Source organism: Peromyscus leucopus, chromosome 22, assembly GCF_004664715.2.
Source record: "Peromyscus leucopus breed LL Stock chromosome 22, UCI_PerLeu_2.1, whole genome shotgun sequence".
Taxonomy (NCBI): Eukaryota; Metazoa; Chordata; class Mammalia; order Rodentia; family Cricetidae; genus Peromyscus; species Peromyscus leucopus.
The window spans coordinates 31,754,623-31,776,087 of NC_051081.1; the positions used below are offsets into that span (position 1 = coordinate 31,754,623).

Here is a 21,465-nt window from a genome sequence, read left to right on the forward strand (position 1 = left end):
CTGTGGCTTACCTTTCCAATCATTTCTCCATCTTTCCTAACTCTTGGTTCTGATCCTGGCTTCCGCCATGCCTGTGTTGTGAGCATATGGTATTTAAGCAGTTGACCCCACAGAACCATCACCACCAAGGCGACCATAGGGAACATCAGGTCTTTAAGCCCAAGGCTAGAGATCTTGAGTGTTTCAGGCCCACACCTGTGTGAAAATCTGGTTTAAAATGTGAACCATATTTCCAGGAAAATTGAAAATGCCTATTTGTACAAATTATTTGCTAACGACTCCAGAGGGTTCAGTTCCCTCAAAGCCTATCTGTGGGCCTCTGGATTTCCAATTAAAGTCTCAGGAAGAAATGGGAAAAAAAATGAGAACAAATATCTGATCTCCTCCCTATGTATGTTCTTTACTTCTTTTTTTAATAGCCTATAACCCCACCCATAATCGGGCCACGCTTGAAATCATGAGAAACAGGAGGAAGTATACACCCAGATGATATCCCCTAGGGGCACTGGCCTCACTTGAAGGGTCTATTTCCATTATTATAGCAATTCTCAGGCTGCAGGCTACAATTTTCACTCGAGGCAAGGTATTAAATTGAAATTACCCCGGATGTAATGGCCATACAAAATAATCCCGGACACATGGAAGCAAATGCTTTCTCAAGATGGGACTTGGTTGCTTATACTGAGGCTTCAGAGCTCTGTTCTTTAAGTATTGGGAGGAGGCAAGGGGCAGGGGGCCAGCAGTTAGCTAGAACCCACCTCTGAAGCAGCCAGTCCAGAAGTGAATATGATAAGGCTTCTGTTGGCTTGATCTGCTCTCTGGCCAGAGGCTTGGGTAGGAAGACTAGGAGGGCCCAGATTTGGGGCAGAGCCCAAGACTTGAAGTTTTGTTCTTGCAACTGTTAGGAAATACTGTAGTTGAACTCCGGAATATGGAAAGGACAACGCTTGTTTCCATTTAGGCTCTAAGCCCAGGTTCCCTGCCATGTGGCGGACATTTAGTTTTGGTCATTCTCAGTTGATGCCTGTGGCCCTAGGCTCTTCTGTTTTGCTCTCAAAGGTCTTACTTACCATCTGCCTTTGCTTGCCAGATGTTCGCTGCTGGTCTACTGCATGGACCTTCCCCCCACCAGTATCATTATCACCTTCCACAACGAGGCACGCTCCACTCTGCTCAGAACCATCCGCAGGTAAGGCATCTTCCCGACTGGTCATGCAGCCTGGTCCTGGGTCAGGCTTGTGTCTGCTCACTGGGCATCCCGCAGGCATGTACCAGGCACTGGTCTATGTATCACGTGACTCCACTCTGCCACTCCTCACAGGCTGATGAGTGAGAGAGGCCATCATCCCATTTTTAAAGAGAAAGACAGATGCTAATAGTGGCTGGTGACTTGCAGCCATTCAGAGACAACGCAGAGGAATGGATGACAGGCCCTTTGCCCATCTGTGCCAGGCTCTCTGAAGAACGTGGACTGGCAGGGTCACAACAGAGGAAGGAAACTCAGATAGTCTGGTTGCTCGCAGCATCCCCGGCCTCTGGCTAGGATCAGGATTTGAGTGTGCCTTGGGCTGCCCATCTTGTGCTGTGCTTTCCCCAGGCTAAGACAATGGGGGGGGGTGGGAACAGCTGTGGACAATCACTGATGGACGCTCTCTGGACACCTCCATTCAGTTCCAGTCCTGCTTCCCTTGAGCTTCCCGGACACCTTGACACTAGTTTCAGTCATGTTCCCGCTGTGAGAGGTCCGTTGTGACAAAGATGGCCTGTGGCCTGCCTAGCTTTTCCATACGCTCAAGTCTCAGTGCCAGCCACAAGCAAACTGGCCCTAGAACATGGAGCAGGGACTGGACTGGGAATTGTGCCCCTGGGTTCTTAGGAGACTCTGGCAGGTTTGGGCTGCCATTCTCTGGAACGACACTCCTTTCCTCTCCCCGACTCCACCCCCCCCCATCCAGGTCAGCTGCCTCATTCTCTCCCTTCCTTGGATCCCCAACAGTAGCTCCCCTATCCTAACTAGTAAGGTCAGTCAGTAAGGACAGACTTGGGCTCCTGCCCTCAGCTGGGGTGATAAGTAGGTCAATAGAGAAAAGTGAGACCTGGAAGTCCCCCATCAAGGTCACATAGCCTAGATTCCAGCCCATGTCCTCTCACTTGCCTGTACCAGGAAGGCAAGTCACAAGGGAGGGCTCAGCACCGCTGGTGTGGTGTTGGGGCTTTAGGGGTACAGCCCGAACTTCGGGGCTTTAACCAACTTTAACCAAGCTTGAACTTCTAGCACAGAGCCCAGCCTCGCCAATGAAGTGCCCACAGAAGCCCCATGTTTATTTGTTTTAGTCAACTTAACTCAAGCGAGAGTCACTGGAGAGGAGAAACTTCAACTGAGAGAACGCCGCCATCAGATTGCCCGTAGGCAAGTCTGTAGGGGCATTAAAAAAAAATTAATAATTGATATGGGAGGGCCCGGATCACTGTGGGCAATGCCATCCCTGCGCAGGGGGTCCTGAGTGCTGTAAGAAGGCAGTCTGAAGAAGCCATGAGAAGCAAGCCAGTGAACAGCCCTCCTCCATGGCCTCTGCATCACTTCCTGCCTCTAGGTGCCTGCCTCGACTTCCCCTCAGTGAGAGAATGTGTCCCGAGAGTCATCAGTTATATGAAAGCTTTTCCTTCCCAAGTTTGACTTTGGTCATGGTGTTTTGTCACAGTAATAGAAACTCTATCTATGGCACTTCATGTCCCAGAGACACACAGTTTACCAGGCGGCATGTGGGAAGGTCATCTGATACAGAGAGGGGGAAATGAGATTAAACATGGATGGGCCAGAGAGAGTCTGAAACACAACAGACCTCCCTCTCATCATCTCCAAAAGACAAGTCACACTGTCTGCATTCTTCCACACCTGTGTGCTTTGGCAGTGGGGGATTCTGGGGAGAGGGAAGCAAGACCAGCAGTCGACTCACCCCAAGGGGACATACCACGTCTTATCGTCCACCTGTCACTAAAGGTTGAATATCTACTGTGTGGGGCCAATGCTTCCCTTACAGGAAAGAACCCACTCTTGGGGAAGAAAGAGCAATTTCACCTGCAGCCTGCATGTCTTTGGTATCTGATGGCTAGCTATTTCCCCCAACCGCCAACCCTGTCCTGGCTTCTGTACTCACCCCACAGGCCGTTTCATTCATATTTCCCAACAAGAAAGACAACAGTTCTTTCACACACACACACACACACACACACACACACACACACACACACACTACAAAATGTTACAGGGTCACTACCAGTGTCACTGTAGATAATGAAGTGCCTGGCTGGTTTGCAAATCAATGTAGGCATGCAGAGGGGACAAGAGAAAGGGTGATTTCTCTGAGGACTCCATTGGTATCTCAGGGGTGTCTTGCTTCTTAGCTGAGAGCTGGAAAAACACAAGGGATGGGCTCAAGATGGGCAGGAGCATGATGGGACAGATGATGAGAGAAGAGAAAATCACAGCCTCGATGAATTGGCTCTTTCTCAAGGGGAGAGAAAGCAAGACCTGAAGAATTCACCGTGGCCAGTGGCAGGGCAAATCCTTCCAGGGTGTGAGACTGGTGTTGTCTGTCCTGTTCTTCCTGGAACAGCTGTCAACCCTCTACCTCCCATGGGGTGCAGGCACAAGGCAATGGTCCATGACTTTATATCTCCATCCTTTTTCGTCATTGGTAATTTCCTAGACCTAGAGAAGCACTTTCTGGGTGAAGATGGTTAGGAATTTGGACTCTGGGACCACATTTGCCTAGTTCTGCCAGTAACAGCTGTGTGACCCTGGGAAAACTGCCGAACCCCTCTGGCTCAGTTTTCCGTTCTGCCAAAAAGAAACTATGATTACTACTAATCCCTGAGCATGAGTTCAGTGAAGACTGGATAAGTACAAATAGGTTTAACTGTCAGGGTTCTCCACAGCACAGAACCAATGACATCAATGGTTATAAAAGGACATTTGCTAAGTTAATTTACAAGATCAGCACCCCATAGTCTAACCATAACAGTCTGCCAGCTGGAGAACCAGAAAAGCCAGTCCCCCAAATGGAAACCTCAGAATAGGGGGTGGGGAGGCATGGGACATAAAGATGGCTCAGACAGTAATGGCATTTGCCACTAAGTCTGGAAGTGGAGTTCAACTCCTGGGTCCCACATGGGGGAGGACAGAACCAACTCCTGAAAGTTACCCTCTGACTTCCATATAAGGGCCATGGTCTGCGCACACATACACATGAATGAATGAGTGAGTGAATGAATGAATATAATAGAATTAAGAGGAGGTCAGTGTCACAGCCCCATTCTAAGACTGAAGTCACTGAAGCTCCCTGGAGACAGTCTGGTGTGAGTGAGTACATGTTTAAAGACCGAAGACTCTGGCATTTGATGTTCATGAGCAGCCATCAGGGTGTGCACCCACTCATGGAGAGTCAAGCTCTGGACTGGTGGGCTTCTTCCTCTCAGTTTTTGTGCTGTCTGAACCCCAACTTAATGTGTGGTACTGCATACATGGGGTTGAGTCTTCCTTCTTCAACTGGATGGTGCACATGGCAATCTTTCTGGAAACATGTTCACAGATGCACTCAGAATATGCTTTACTAATTTTGGGGATATCTCTTAATCCCTCCAGTGTGCCCATCAAGATAAATCACAGTAAGCAAAAGACTGGGATCTGCTGCTGGCACAGAGGGAAAAAGCATCGATGTGGCTGAGCCTCTAGTCCCGATAGATAACAATGTTCTGATATGGTGGCTCTCCAACAACGTGAGAAGTCGCCAGATTCTCTTGGAGGGCTTGCTAGAACATGCCTTCTTGGGCTCCAGCCTCAGAGATTCTGAGTCAGTGCGTCTGGAATGTGGCCTAAGAATTTGCATTTCTGACAAGTCCCCAGGCTGTGACAGTGTTGCTGGTGGGGGGGGGGGGGCGCTGTGACTGAGAATCAGAGCCAGCCGTGCCTTGTTTCTGTTATTGGTAGAAGCTCCAATAGTCTTATCACCAGGTGCCCACATTCCAAGAGCAACTGGCATGTGCCAGGCATGGTGCTAAGCGATGCTCGCGAAGCTGAGGAAACCATGGCATTTGGAGGCCCGGTACTGACTGAAGCCTTCCTGCTGAGAAGCGGAGGCCGCACAGACGTGTGCTTGAACCGCAGAACACTGTCTCACTCCGGAACGACCACACTCAGCCGTCAGCTGGCCCCAGGTCTTCATTCAACTGGTATTTATGGAACGTTTGATAAGACCTGTCTGCATACAGCACTGCGGAGTTCACGGAGCAACTTCAAATACGTTTCCTCTTTTCATACGCACAAAAGCCTGTGAAGTAGGTCAAGTATTAATATCACCTGCTTTTTACAAGGGAAAGGTAATTACAGAAGGAATGGAAGCGGGGAGCCGACCTGCTCAGGACTACACAGCAAGATGTTGCAGGGCTTACTGAGTCCAAGCCCGTGAGTCTACATTCCCCAAACTATCCCCCCCCCCCCCCCGCCAACGTGACTCGAGGCCCCACAGGGACCCCATAATTAGATCACAGAAATCAGGGGAGTGGGAGAAGTCATCGATTCTGCCTTGTGTGGCTGCACATAGGAGACAGATCCAAAATGATTCCTTGGACAGTGCGGCCCACACATGCCAATGAGATGAGCGTGTCGACCCATCCTGCGGTCACGTGAAGAAAGACGTGTGGGGCAGTAGAAGTCGGGGCAGCTAGGATGGAGTGAGGCGAGGCAAACTGAGCCCTGGGGAAACAGGAGGAGGATTTACTCTGCTGATGGGGGGCTGGTGAGATGCCTGGACTGTAGAACCTGTGAGGTGGACAGAGGGCGGGAGGTCACAGCAGCCAAGGTTCAGATGGTAGGAATTGGGGGCTGGGGGGGTGTTGAAAGGAGGGTGGTGGAGGGGGCCAACCAGGCCAAGGTCCCTGGGCCGGACTTCACTTTTTCCTTTTCCAGCCACTTCAGACACCCAGAGTACCTGCCCGTCTCAGGTGCTCCCAGCCTGGAGGCACTTGTAGGGAGACCCCCACCATCCCTTCATTTGCTCGGATGACAGGAGCAGAAGCAGGCCAGGTGTTAGCAGGAAATGGTCTAATTAGCCCTCACTGCTGACGATTTCCTTCTCTCTCTTCCCCCCCTCCCCTGACCCCCCCACCCCAGTGTTCTAAACCCTGGACATTTTTTATTCGCTAATCATCTCTCAGTTCAACCAGCTCAGAGCTACACGCGATTTACCTTTTGATGTTCACAGAAGAGAACTCTTGAATTTCAAAGAGCCGGCGGGGATTTGGGGGAACCGAATGCAGAAGCTCCAGCGTAATCAAACCTCATTAGAGGTTATTCTTCAAGCAGGTTTTTTTTTCCCCCTCCGTCTGCCTCCCTCTCCCCTCCTGCCCTGATTAGAGGGCTGGTGCCTGGGTTTGCTGTGTTTTCTCCAGGACAATCACAGCGAGCAATCTCTACCCACCACCTTATGGTGGAGGCTGCAGCCTCCTTCTTTCCCTGTCCCCCACTTCCCCACAGACTGTCACAACTGTTCGGGCTTTGCGTTGGGGTTCCTCTCTCCTCTTTACACTAGTTGCCATGGTGAGAATTAAGGCTTCACAAATAAAGGTAGCTCCGGGCAAAGTTCCTTTCTCATAGAGTCTGCATCCTGCATAGAAGGGGGGGCTGCACTGGAAAAGGGGCTCGGGAGGATCTGAGTAGAGGGATGCCCCTGTAACCCTCACCAGCACCCACCCTGAAACCCCTTCCCCGATATACGCAGGACTCTGGGTGTATTGTGGTGGGTGTTGTGAAACAAAAATGCTTTGGAGAAATCCTGACATCTGGGGATGCTCGGAAGAGTTCTGAGACCCACAGTTAATACTGCAACCAAGCCTGTGACCCTCGGATAAGACGTCTCTAGCACGAGAGGTCGGTTCAAGTAACAAATCATGAATGACCCATGGCGTAGTAAGCATGGCTATTATCTGTCATCACTTAGGGGCAAATATTACACTGAATGCCTCATAGAGGTTTTCTCCATAGCCCTTTGAAGAGCCCCCTACTGTAGACTCCCCTTCTACAGACCAGCCACTATGCTTGCCCCAAGTCTAACAGCTTGAGTACCGCTGAATGACAAGCTTCTGCGGGTGGAACTGACTTCCCATGTGAGCTGCACTCAGTGCCCAGCACACAGAATGTGTGCCCTCAACATCTTTCCAATATAGAGAGATGCCAGCAAAGCTCCAGGCCTGGCATGTTACCGTCTACAGAGATGTCACTAGGCTCTCGGGTTCATAAACTCACCCCTGCAGTTTCCCTGCATCCCAAAAGAAATTAAGGAACAGAAATGAGTGAAGGAAACTGGATTTTTTTTTTTAAAGCAGTGTAGCCAAACCAAGGTGGAAAGAGAAGTGTATTTCCCTCTTTCCCATGCCTGTGGTCATCTTTTAATTTATAGAAACCCATGAGACAAAGACTATTTAATATACTGTCAATTTAGCATTGAGATGGCTTGGCCAATCCTGTTCTGGGGCAAAGCGACTTGGGTCCCAGGTTACCTTCACTATCTCAGGTTCTCTATCACAGAGATAGTTTTTAAGTCAGATCCAAGGAAAATGAGGTAGGCATTCTGTCTGAAAGACCAACAAGTGGGAAGAGGCCCACAACAGTGGGTCCAGAGTAGGGCCTGGAACTGACCCAGGCTCTTAGCTACACTCAACCTTGGTCAATAAAACCTTCTTTTGTCAACGGGCAGTCCTTAATACAGAAACTCACGAGTCAAAATGATGAGAACATGTGACCATGAGTGCTCAGCCCTAAATGGAAGAAGACCTTTATCCAGGCCCTCTCCCAAGGCTCAGAGAGTATCACATCACCGAAGAGGGGATGGAGAGAGTGTGAGAGTCACTGGATGAAGAGTGCTGCGAAATGCTGGGCAGATGTGGGCATTGCGTCCGCGAGCTCATAGAGGCTGTGGTCACCAGCACAAGACCAAGCCCGTTAAAATTCAAGCATGATCTGGGGAGCCCCTAACCGAGGAGCTGTTGGCAAGCTGATAGCTGTCGGGGGAGGGAGAGTCACTTTTCTTCTTCGGGGTTGTGGCCTCAAGTGTGGTGTCCATCTTGGTGGTGGATGGCTCCACCCCGATGTGACTATGAACAACACTAGTTGGACTCACTCAGTGGGGGATAAAAAATAAAGAAGAGACAGGGGAGGACATGCAGTTGGGAGGAGGACCTTTGAGGAGACAGCAAGAGTTGGAAGGGGAGAAGGGAGGTGTGTGTATGTTTTATCAAGTCTCCAAGAATAAATAAAAAGTGTTATTTGAAGGAACACTGCTAAACAGTGAGTAACTATTGGAACTTTATTTCAAATGCGATGACTGGGGAAGGTGAAGAACCATTTCTCTAAGGGAAATCATTTTACCATGTCTTATAAGAGAATACAGATTTAGAATGAACAGAACTTTCTCAACTTGGCAGTGAGGAAACTAAATCTGTTTCAACATTTTGGGGGGAAATATTCAATAATGATATTTCTGTTATTGATGTATATGTGAAACACACACACACACACACACACACACACACACACACTATTCCCTAGGGCTGGGAAAATATCTCAGTTGGAAAAGAACTTGCTACACAAGCATAAGGGTTGGAGTTCAGATCCCCAGCATACATGAAAAAAGTCAGGTCTGGCTGTGTGTACACCTATCATCCCAGTGTTGGGAGGCATAGATAAGAGGACCCTTGGAGATTGCTGGCCAGTAGTCTAGGCAAATTGGTGCGCTCCATGTCCAGTGGACCTTCTCTTCAAAAATAAAGTGAGAATAATTAAAGTAAATGCATTAGTTAGGGTTTTCTATTGCTGCGAAGAGACACCATGACCATGGCAACTCTTATAAAAGAAAACATTTAATTGGGGCTGACTTACAGTTCAGAGGTTTAGTATCTTATTGTCATGATGGCACACAGGCAGACATGATGCTGGAGAAGTAGCTGAGAGTTCTACATCTTGATCCACAGGCAGCAGGGAGAGTCTGTGTTATACTGAGCATAGCTTGCGCATTTGAAACCTCAAAGCCCACGCTCCAGTGACACACTTCCTCCAGCAAGACTACACCTCCTAATAGTGCCACTCTCTATGAGCCTATGGGAGTCAGTTTTCATTCAAACCACCACAATACCCAACACTGAACTCAGACCTTCACTGTTATATACATACAAGCGTGCACACACACACACACACACACACACACACTCACACACACACACACACACACATACACACACACACACACACACACACACACACACACGTATACAGGCATACACAATGATCTTCCATATCTGAAAGAGAAAAGAATCTCAGGGATTTTATGGACTGGCTCATGTGAAGCTACACACACACTTATTCTGGCCTGACAGAGTTCTTTGTCCCTATTTCCAGTCATTTAATAGATGTACAGCTGAAGCCACTTGTATTCTTAATTTGGAGTTCTGCTTGAAGCTTGGGTTCTACATGTCTGTTAAGCACACTGATTCCGTGATTCTGCTAGCTGGAGGGAGAGTCACGGTCTCTCTTCAGAGTGTTTCCTCTCTCACCAAGACTTTTGCATGGCATCAGGGTTACAGGGGCAGGAGCTTGCCTGGTGAGGTGTAAAACCAGCTGCCAGTGTCAGAACATGATAAATGCTGCAAGAAGCTTCAGCTAAAAACTGCTAAAGAATCCCAAGGGAGGAAACAATTAATTCTCCCTAAGTAGATTGGAAAGCTGTTAGAGAGGAAGTGACATTTGAACTGGTCTTTGTGGGCAGCTTAGGGCCATTTCAACTCCTAGAAGAGGCTCTCGATGGTGAATGAGCACAAGAAATTCAGGTGGTCGCGCTGGGCATGAACAGCTGTGGGCAGCATAGACCGGCTCAGGGATGGGAGGGTGTGGGTCATGCTGAGGGTTTGGGGTATGGGGAGTGGGGAGGCACAATTGGATTTTATCAGTTTGTGGCCACACAGAAGTCCACACTCTTAGATGTATGTCTCTGAAAGGTCACGTGAAAGCCACAAGGAAATCAGCCTGGGACTGAGAGGAGCTGGGACAGGTAGAGGCTGCAGCAGTAAACTAAATACAATTAGACAAAGTGAGGGGTGGTAGAGCATGCCTGTAATCGTGTACTTGAGAGGGGAAGGCAGGAAGATCAGCTGTTCAAAGCCAGTCTGGGCTGCACAGTAAGACCCCATATACTCCCCTGTTAAAAAATGGGGGGCGGGAGGGGGGAAGCAGGACAGAGACAGACAAGGTGAGAGTGATTTAAGTGAAATGTTCAGCTAGAACTCCTATACTGGGGTTTGTGGAGAGGGAGGTTACCATTGTTGGTACCACCTGGGTTTCTGTCTGGGTGGGTTACTGGGCAGCCTATCGTTTACTGTGTTGGAGAAGGCAGAATGATTTCCTCAGTGGCCCCTGATGGATAGGATGACTGGAGAAACCTTTTGGTGGCCCCGAATCTCCAACCCTCCTATGCGGTGATACTGAAAACTGGAGTTGAGACGTGTGTTTTGGCCACCAGAAGACATCATCATCATTTCTCTTCCTTCCAGCGTGTTAAACCGCACCCCGACGCATCTGATCCAGGAAATCATATTAGTGGATGACTTCAGCAATGACCGTAAGTCACGTTGATTAGTGGCAACTGAGGCACAAACGTCCGGTCCCAGTCACTGTGTACAAGTGGAGGGGAGCCCGCTGACACCCTAGAGGTGAAAGTAAGCCAAGTTGGGGATTAGACATGGAAGACTGAGCGTCTATGCCTGAGCTTAAAAAGGAGATAAACCTTATATTTGAGGGGGGGGGGAAATGTTGGGGTTCTCTGCTGTAAGTTTTTGAGGACCTAATTAGCTAAATTTGTTAGACTCCTGTCTGGGGTGGTTGCTGAGGGAGTGCACATGTGTGGAGGAACGCATGTGGTACCAGAGTCGTTAGCTTCTCACCTACATTCCTGGACATGGGAAGAGACCACACACACACAGAGAATCAACACTAGAACCCGAAGCTCCCCCAGATGCTGCATTAATGTGTTCATCCGATCTGAGGCTGCCATGTTCCCTCCCTCTTACCCCCTGGGCATCTGGAGGGCCTTGAAATTGAGATCCCCATAAAATGTCCCCAACACACGTCCATGACAGTGTGAGCCTTTGAACCTTTCCACACACTGGTTACCACCCTTTCCTGCCTCGTATTCCATTGGTCATTCCATAAAAGAACCCAGGTGACACCCAGATTTACTCCCCTGGTCCTCTTTCCCAAGTATAACATGCCGGGGTCTCCAGACACCTCTTTAAGTCTGAAAGTTACAATAGTTATAGAATCATTGCTAGAATTCAAATATTAGCAGTGTCAACCCCCTCTTCAAACAGCCACTGTCCTGGATGCAGTCCTTCTCAGTCAGCCATATTCCGATGGGACAGTCTTTTTCTGGTGGTGAGCCAGGCAGGTGGCACCAGAGGACAGACAACTATAAGTATCAGGAAAGCAACCTCCATCCCATCCAGCAGAGGTGTCGGGAACTGGGCGCAGGGGCCGCTCACACATTGATACCTGAAATGCATAAGCTCTAGAAATGCACACACAAGGACTGAGACGCTGGATTCCTTGTGGGAAAAGTGGGTTATGTGTGAGGCCTCGGGTACTGAGACCTGTACTAGTTCTGGAACTCAGTGGTCTGCTCTCCTTGCCTCATGAGGAAGAGCTTGGAGTAGGGTTTCACTCCTTCTGGGGGTCCCCTGGTGCTCAAGAGCATAAGGAAGTGCTGTAAGGTCTCCTAGGAATGGGATAGCCTTGGCTCAATCCCTAGATCTGGGACTTCCTCACTCCTTATCCTTGTGCCTCAAGAAAGCCATTAGCTTCAAGTCAGCTCCCTCACCTATATGAGATGACTATAGTGATATATATATCACTATATATATGTGATATATATACATATATATCATATATATACATATATATATCATATATATATATATGGCTTATATAGAGGCCAAGTGCATTAACACATTCAGAGCTCTTGGAATAAGACCTTGCCAGGGGAAACCTGTAAACGTTTCTTCTGTTGCTTGGTAGAGTCCAGAGCTAAGCAGAAAGGCCAAGGTCTATAAAGAAAACCAATGAGTAGGGCCACCAGTCAGGTTAAGGACGAGACAGGGCAACAGAATAATCCCAGTGTGACTGGGGCGAGTGACCAAAGGGCAGTGGGTCTCTTACCCACCCTGGCACATTGTTCGTCAGGCTGGAGACTACCCTCCCATTATAAGCTCTGCTGTGAAAAAAAAAAAAAAAAAAAGGTGGCCGAGCTCGTCATAAAGTGGGCCTCCGTGCTCTAAAAGCGAAGTCCAAAGTCGTTTTTTATTTTTTTTCTGTTGCCGGCTTCCTGGCATTTTTAACTAGACTCACTGCCGTGAAGAGAGTCCGAATTAACCCAATGGGGGCATAGCAATGAAGATGACCCTGGGGTGACCAGACCACGGTTCCACACTTGGAACGTTTTCGCGAAAGCTCCGCAGGTACCACTGTGGGCTGACCTCTTCCAAATGGGCCCCGTTGTGATCACTTCGCCTGGTGATCCTCAGCCCCTTCATGGACCTAGAAACACCCTGGCTCTGCAGTCAGGGGGGTGATACCCAGTAGGTCCTACCTTCCCGATCCTTCTAATTTGCTCCCGCGCAGTCACGCCCCAGGTGCCCACTCAGCATGACCCCTTTGTCTTTGCAGCTGAGGACTGCAAGCAGCTCATCAAGCTGCCCAAGGTGAAGTGCTTGCGCAACAGCCAGCGGCAAGGTAGGCTGTGCCATGGGGGCGGGGCTGGCGCGCACGTGGATGGAGAGTGGGGCATGGTGGGTGTATGTATTTGGTGTCCGGGGGAATACTGAATGACTCTGACGTGGTCTTGCTGGGTCACCGGAGCAACGGTGGTACCCACCTGGCCTTTTGTCCCCGGTACAGGTCTGGTCCGGTCCCGGATGCGGGGTGCTGACATCGCCCAGGGCGCCACTCTGACATTCCTGGACAGCCACTGTGAGGTGAACAGGGATTGGCTGCAGCCCCTGCTGCACAGGGTCAAGGAGGTGAGTCAGGCTCAGAAGGAGAGCGGAGGGTTCCGACCTCCCATTTCTTCCAGGGCCTCCAAGCTTGGAGTTCCCTTAGGGATCTGGATGGGACAGAGTGTTGTCCCCACTTTATAGATGAAGGACTAGAGCATCGTGGCCCGAACAAGATCACACTGTGTGCAATCAGTGGTGGGGCAAGGCCTGGGCTGTTTGCTTAATCACACTGCTGCCCACAGCAGCAAGCCTGAAATGGAAACTGTGGGCAGGTCGCATGTGGCATGCAGTGTCCCGGGCAAGAGAAAACTCCCCAGAACTGTATCTGTCAGACAGAAGAAAGTTCTGGAAAAAGTATCCTCCCGAGTACCTTCTGTAGGGAGGAGGCAGCAGAAATAACCAGTTTCTGGAGCTTTTGTCTTCCTTTTGCCCACCTAGCACCCTTCCCTGAAATCCCCAGGCCAAGCCAGAAGGCTGGATGCTGAGATCTTTTTAACCTTGAATTACTCTGAGTTTCTGTGTGCTGCTCTTCTCTGTGACCTAGCCACCACTTTAGAAAACAAAACAGGATCTTACTCTTCTCCTTGCTACTTGGTACTCTCGGAGAAGCTCACCCATTTCTGTGTGCTCATCGGCAGAGCACACAGCACACTGGAGACCCCAGTATCATTGATACACACTGGTGCTGCCTGCCGCTCATCCTGAACGACTGACTTGCACAGCTAGCGTGGCGTTTGTAGGGTCAGGCATTTGTAGCATACTCATTTCACAGATGAGATCAATAGTGTCTGGACCGTTATGTGGTGTGTGGTTTGAGATTCTTTAGGGATGCTATCCCCAGAATCAGAAGAACAGCCTGTGGCTTGGGCTGGGATGGCTTCCTCCTGCCCTGGCTGGTAACCACTCAGCGCCTGCCTGCATAATAGTGTTGAAAGGAGAGAAGAGTTCAAAGGGCACACTGCTCAAAAGAGAACCAAGAAGTCTTTGCCACTTGTCCAGTGCAGGAAGTACCCTCAGTGGGATGCTGAGCTCTCACACATGGGGCTAGTTGTCAGCACCTATTAGGGACTACTTTCTCTGAGTTTGGAAGAGTTGCTCTGAGTCTGGACCCTTAGCATTGTTCAGAAGGATCCCCCCCCACCACTCCTGCACGCGCCAAAAAAAAAAAAAAAAAAAAAAAAAAAAAACATACACACAAATCAGTCAGAAGGATCTGAAAAGGGAAATGCTTTTGTGAGCTGGCTATTCAATTGAGGGATTTCCCTTGGCACTGAAGGCCCTTCCAGAAACCTCCTCCCCTCTGTATTCTCATCCTAGCGTCCCTAGGCTCCCAGGATTCTGTGCTGACACAGATGGGCTGTTCCTGATTCTGTCCTTGTCATTGTCCTGTCTGTGTGTGGGAGGGAGGGTATTGTATATGATGTGTACTTGTTCAGAGGCACAAGGGAGGGAGTCAACATCTAATGTCTTTCCTCTTTGGCTTTCTACCTTTATTTCTGAAACAAGATCTCTTGTACCAGGTTTTTCCTTTTAGGCTGCCAACCAGCTCCCAAATCATGACATAGAGACTTATTATTAGCCAGGCTGGAGAGGTGGCTGGAGGTTAAGAGCACCGACTGCTCTTCCAGAGGTCCTGAGTTCAATTCCCAGCACCCACATGGTGGCTCACAACCATCTGTAATGAGATCTGTTGCCCTCTTCTGTGTACATAATAAATAAATAAATCTTAAAAAAAGAGACTTATCATTAGTTATGAATGCTTGGCCTAGCTTGGGCTCATTTCTAGCTAGCTCTTTTAACATAAATTAACCGGTCCTCTTGATCTACCTTTTGCTTCAGGGCTTTTTACTTTTCTTTTCTTCTGTGTATCTTACTTCCGATGCTTCTTGTGTCTAGCTGACTGGCAGCTGCCTGGCTTCTGGCCTTGGGTGTCTCCCTTGTTCTCTCCTCCTCCTTTTTCTCTCGTCCCTTCTCATCTTCCCAGCCTAGATTCCTCGTCCTATTTATTCTCTCTGCCTGCCAGCACCACCTATCCTTTCTCTGCCTAGCTGGCCATTCAGCTCTTCATTAGACCAATCGGATGCCTTAGGCAGGCAAGATGAAGCAGACGCAGCGCATCTTCACATAATTGAACAAATGCAGCATAAACAAAAGCAACGCACCTTTACACAGTTAGAGTCCTATTCTGCAGCATAAACAGATGGAGCACATCTTTACATCGTTCAAATAATATTCCACCACGATCTCTTACCAGACCTAAAGCTGATCATGCTGTCGGGGCTGACTTGTAATGTAATGAGCTCCAGGAATCTTCCTGTCTCTGTTACTCCCACCACACACACACACACACACACACACACACACACACACACACACACCACAAGCACCGATATTGGAGTTACAGGCAAGTGCTGCCTTGTCTGGCTTTGTACGTGGATTCTGGGGATCCCAACTCAAGTAATCATGCTTGCACAGTGGGTGCTTTGCTGACTGACCCATCTCCCCAGTGACAGCCAGTGCGTCACCTCTGATCAGGTCCTTCCTGTCCCTGGCACCTTATTTTCCTTTTCACAAACTGTCTTGCTCCTCAAGACTTTGTCAGAGTCTCCCCATCTGCATGCTCAGCCAGGATCGCTCTGAGCAGCCACTGCCTACCTTATCCTCCATTTTCCTCTTCTGAGTTCTTAGTCTCCCTTAATAGATGACAAATGCAGCTGGAAACTAGCCCTCTCCCCATCACCACCTTAACTGCTGTAGATGGCTCTCAGGGCTTGAAAACCATCCTTAGATGCCCCGGCATGTCGGGGTGGTGGCATGCTTGGAATTAGTAGAAACAGTAGACTCATTGTCTACCCCTATGCTAATTAGCTGGTATTGATTGACACCTATTTGGGGAAGAGTCTCAAACAGGCATCGCGAAAGGAATTAGTTGGTACTTAGCCGATCTCACATGGCTCCTATAGACTCATGTTGTGCTAGTTTGGAAAGAACCACACAGAACAGGTATCCATGGGTAGACGTACTATGACATTGGTTCTCAACCTGTGGGTCTCAACCCCTGTGGGGGTCAAACACGCCTTTCATGGGGGTCATCTAAGACCACCAGAAAACACAGATATCTACATTATGATTCATAACAGTAGCACAATTACAGTTATGAAGTAGCAAGGAAAATAATTTTATGGTTGGGGGTCATCACAACCTGAGGAACTGTATTAAAGGGTCGCAGCATTAGGAAGGTTGAAAATCACTGTGCTATCAGAAAGTTCTTCATGAGAAACATAGAGAAGCTTAGTATATCTCTCAGGTGCTGAGCAGTGCCCCCCCCCCCGAAGTGGGAAACGTTATATCCCCAGAAATGTCTTATACGTGAGTTGCTCTCTTCACTAGCCAAAGGCTAGTGAAGTCAGGGCTTGAAGGCCAAGGTTGCAGAACCACAGGAAGGTAAAAGAAAGTGGGACATGGGCAGGGAGAGAAGTTGAGGCTAAGGGCAACGTTCCCCGCTTCAGCCAAGGTCACAGGAAAGAGAAATAGACTTAAAGCCAGGAGTGTGGTATTCTGGAAGCCCTGTGGCCCAGGAGCAGAAGATGGCAAAGAAGAGGCCTGGATCTCTCCTTTTCCATCACAAACATGTCCCACAGTTACTGCGGTGCGAACATCTTGGAAAACATAGAGCATTAGAATGAAAACTAATCAACCACAATTCTATCGCGGGAAGGCATCTGCAGTCTCATTTCTCCCCACTTAGGATCATTTTCTCGTCAAAGGAGCATCTTTTAAGTATAGTTGTCATCATCCTGTATTTACCCAACTTTGTATTCCACTGTTTCCTGCCCCCCCCCACCCCCACCTTACCCATAAGCACTTTCATGTGGTCTCTAAGGTAATTTAACCCTAGCCAGAATAGCAGGTGTTGTGTGTGTGTGTGTGTGTGTGTGTGTGTGTGTGTGTGTGTGCATGCACACCCATGTAAAGGACATGTAACAAAAAACTGACCGTTTTAACCATTCCAAGCTGCAGTGTACAGACTGGGCAACTCTCACTGGGATCTAATTGCACAGCATTCTCACCACCTCGGAGGAAAACTTCACACTGATTAGCCACCACGCCTTGCTTCCTCCTCTTCCCTGCCTCTGCATCCACTAATTTGCTTGGTCCCCCGGGGACTTTCCCATTCTGTACATTTCATAAAATTAGAATCTATGAGATGGCCTTTTTGAGCCTGAATTATCTTACCCAACATGTATTTGAGCTCTATGCATACTTGGAGCATGTCAGTATTCTTTTGGTGGTGAAATAATCATCCCATGGTTAAGTCCGGGCCATGTTTTGTTTCTATGTTCATCCACATGTGGGTACCAATAATAATGCTGGTATAACTATTTGTGTACAAGTTTTTATTCATGTATATTCAGTTCTTACTAAAGACTAGGACTGCTAGAATTAGATGTTTCTTGTACAGGGATCCCCCAAGATGATTAACTTTAAAGAACTTTCTTGTTTTAGTTATTTCTGTTGTTATTCTTTGACAATTTCATACATTTATATACTAAGTTTGATGCATCCTCCATTACTGTCTTGTATCCCTACCTCTCTCCCACTAAAATTTTTCTTCCCTCGAACAATTCTCCTCCTACCTTGTTCTCTCTCTGTCTCTCTGTCTCTGTCTCTCTTTATGTCTCTGTCTCTCTGTCTCTCTGTCTCTGTCTCTCTTTTTCTATGTCTCTGTCTCTCTGTCTCTCTCTCTCTCCAGGGTCTCATTGTGTGGCCCTGGCTTCTATGGACCTCCCTGTGTAGACCAGGCTGGCCTTGATATCTGCCTCCTGAGCACTGGAATTAAAGACTCACGCCACCATGCCCGGCATTTCCTTGTCTTTTTTGCTCACTATATTTAATTAAGGTTGCTTGCATGAGCACTCATGGAGGATTGTTTACTGGACGATAGGCAGCTTATCAGTGGCTATGCCGCTAGGGAAGACGAATTTCAATCCCTTCCCTAGTACTGATTAGCTGCCCATAGATTAACCGTGAGGGGCGGAACCTCAAGAGCCCCTCCTCCATGCAGGATGAAAATAGGGATGTGCCCAATCTTATAGGAGTGTTTAGTGGAAAAACCACAGGCTTAGAGGGTATTTTAAGGGAGTTCAGCCTTAATGAGTCCGAATCCCTTTCTATCTCGAAGGTTCTGAGTCCATCTCGGGAAAACTCCCTGAGAGATGGTCTCATTTCTCTGACTGCAGCCAGCCTTACCTATAGACTGGCACAGTTTTCCTTGCTTTCTCAAATGGGAGTTTGGCTTCTTGCAGCCAGACACTCCTCTGGGAGTCATTTTGGCCCCATGATGGAGCTTAGCTTCTTGGTCCCCGTCCCCTTCTGAGCTCAACCTTTCACAGTGAAGAGATTAGCAAGGGGAGCCCCAGGATTAGCCTAGAGAGTCCTCTGTGGGCTGCTAAGATTACCCTGAAAGGCCTGCCTCTTAATACTATGGGGCAGGCCCTGGGACAGCCCCCCCCCCCCCCCCGCAGGGATAGGGAATGCGCATGCACTCCAGCTGTGATTCTGGGTTTCTTTTTATATGCCTTGTCTCCACATAGAATGTGATCCGATCTTGAGAGTGGAAATGGAAGTTTTAAGCTATAATTGGAGACTGGGGTTTTCAAAAATAGAACAAAATAAGAGAGAAGCTGTCCTAGGCCATCTTCAGCTGAAGTTTTCCGCGTGACACCTCCCTAATTTCTCTTCCCTTCCCTCTAATTACTTGATACTGGAAACTCCAAGTTGGTTTCTGTTGTGTTTTTTTTTTTTTTTTTCTCTCTCTTTTAAACACAAGCTTCTTTCTTCTGCCTCCTTCCCTGTATGTGTTTTTGATGGGAAAGAGATTTCAAGAAATCTCAATCCTTTCAACATCCAGCAAATTCATATAAACGATAGTTGATGTATGCTTCAATGCCTTCACGTGTGCTTTCCTCTCTAGCTTCCTCACATGAGCTCTATTAAAAAACAAAAAAAGGCAGGATCATTTTGCAAATCATAACAACCTGCCTTCACATCGCAGATTTACAAACGGAATCCCACAGAACATGCCAGTTTACTAAGGTCATACATATTCCTACATGACAGAGCCTGAATGGAAATCCAGATAGCCTGTCAATCAATGTGTCCTTTACCCCCACGGTAGCATCTCCTTAAGAACCCTCCTCTGGGTTCTCTCATAGGAATGATTTGGATGTAAACTGATCCTCCACCCTCCACCAGCTTACGAAATTAAATATCTGATCCCCACCTGGTGGCGCTGTTTGGGGGGGGGTTATGGAGCTACGGGGGGGGGGGTCTAGCAGGAGGAAGTAGGTTGCTGAGGGTGAGTCTTAAGGACTGTAGCCCACCCCTCTTGCTATTAACCTCTCTTTGCTTCTTGATCTTCAGAGATATTAGCAAGCAGCCTCACACTCCTTCCCTGTCACACAGAGCCCAAACAGACCCTTCTTTCCTTTCAGTTGTTTCTTGTCAAGTATTTGGTCATAAGGAGGAAACCATAATGTAGCCCACCTGCCCCTAGGCCAGAGGAGAGGCCCCCGGGGCTGTTTCTAGACCCCGAATGGAATTCATATTCCCTAGAGTGTGGCGTTTCCTTACTCGTCTTTGCCCTCCTACAATTCCTATACCACAGGAGGACTCGGGAATGCTGGTGACTCCCCGAGAGAGCGCTTCTAGAAGTTTGTGATGGCCCCTTCACAATATGCTTTCATTGTGCGAATCAGTGAGAAAACAAGGGGTATAACAGCAGCAGTGATTGATGGCTACTGCCCAGTGTTTTCAGCCTTTTTCCTCCTGGTAAGAGGGGGGGGGGGAGTTGAGCTAGGGATAGGGTAGGGAAAACAGGCTTGGATTTTCACACGGTAGGGAGAGGAAACGGGGAATAGAGAATAGTCCAGGATCTGCCCAGGATTTTATCAGCTGCTTGCTTATGCTCAAGCTTGGGCCTAACTTTTAGGACATACCGTTTAGGGGCACACAACGGGAGCCTCTGTTGACTCTGGGTATTATATTGAGACCCTCTCCATCAGTGAGTCTCCAGTTTGAAAAGCTACCCTGCTAAGCCATAAGTGACCCAAGGGTGTAGGGAGTGATAGCCTCTCTCTTTCAGTCAATGTCATCAAATACTCGCTGCCTTCCATGCTCCTGGGCTAGGCCTGGGGACACCCCAGAAAGTAGATACCAATCCTCTCATGTAGAGAGCTTTGTGCTCTGGTTTTGGTGACTCACTAAAGTCTTCTATAGCCCCTTTCAAGGTAGTAACCCCACATAGCATCCCCCAAAGAACCCTCACTGCCTGTCTGTTCTCCATAGACCAGATACAGTGGAGGTGTGATGGAAGTCCTAAGACATGAGCCCTCAGAGGGGTAGGAGAATGTGTGTGGAGCCCATCACAGCTGTGGCACAGTGCCCATGTGGAGGCGGTGGCCAAGGCATGTGCGGAAGGGGAGTTGGCTTCCACGAAAACAAAACAAAACAAGAATATCGTCTGAGAATCCTCAAGACCATTCACGGGCTCCATGTAAGAATCCACAAGCCAGCCGAGTGGACGCACTTGTGCTTATCTCTGATCACAGGGAAGGAAACAGGTTAACAGCAGCAGAGCGAGGTCCCGTGGAAAGTTCCGTCATGAACATCCCAGCTGTCCTCTCCCAGAAATGTTCTATAGCCAGCATTTAACCTCTCACAGAAGGAATATATGGCAGCTCAGGGAGGGGAGGGGGGTGCTGCCAACCAGAGAAGCTCACCTTCGCCTTGGTATCCAAGGTTTTAACTGGTCATCACATAGATGATCCTGAATTTTATGGTATTCTTGGTCACCATGTGGCGGGAGAGGTCAAGCTGGTACTCCATGGGCACGGGACAGACCCCTTACCATATACTCCACAGTGTTAGCACAGACTAGCTAGTGTGGCCCAAGACTCCCAGGCAAGTGATGACTGTCTTCTAAGCACGATGTATCAAGGGCTTAGAGGTTATTATCCCTAGCAGTTGTGTACAGACTAGGCATGTCTTCGAGTGTGGACAAGGGTCACAGAAGGAATCCGTGTCCCTGCAGAGGACCCTGAACACAGCAAGAGAAGACAGGTTGGAGACTTTGTCAAACTTACAGACTACATGCCTGAACTTTTAAAAAAGTAATAGGAGCATCCTCCGGGGGGGGGGGGGGGGATGTAGGCTCACACATCCAGCATCAATGGCTGGAGAGTAGCTTCGAAGAGACCTGAACTTGTCATTTTAAAATTAAAGTAATAGGAGCATCCTCCAGGGAATGTGTGTAGGCACACACACACACACACACACACACACACACACACACACACCCCGTCAATGGCT

General features: G+C 48.6%; 1 protein-coding gene across 1 annotated transcript in view; it reads left to right on the forward strand.

Annotated features, from left to right (window-relative positions):
* The window catches only part of Galnt14 (polypeptide N-acetylgalactosaminyltransferase 14), a 223,097-nt gene that overhangs the window by 166,044 nt on the left and 35,588 nt on the right, over window positions 1-21,465 (forward strand). The window contains exons 3-6 of the mRNA XM_028873698.2: window positions 1,091-1,189; window positions 10,600-10,667; window positions 12,767-12,832; window positions 12,998-13,119. Of these exons, the coding sequence (XP_028729531.1) occupies window positions 1,091-1,189; window positions 10,600-10,667; window positions 12,767-12,832; window positions 12,998-13,119 (355 nt within the window). The remainder of the gene's footprint in view (window positions 1-1,090; window positions 1,190-10,599; window positions 10,668-12,766; window positions 12,833-12,997; window positions 13,120-21,465) is intronic.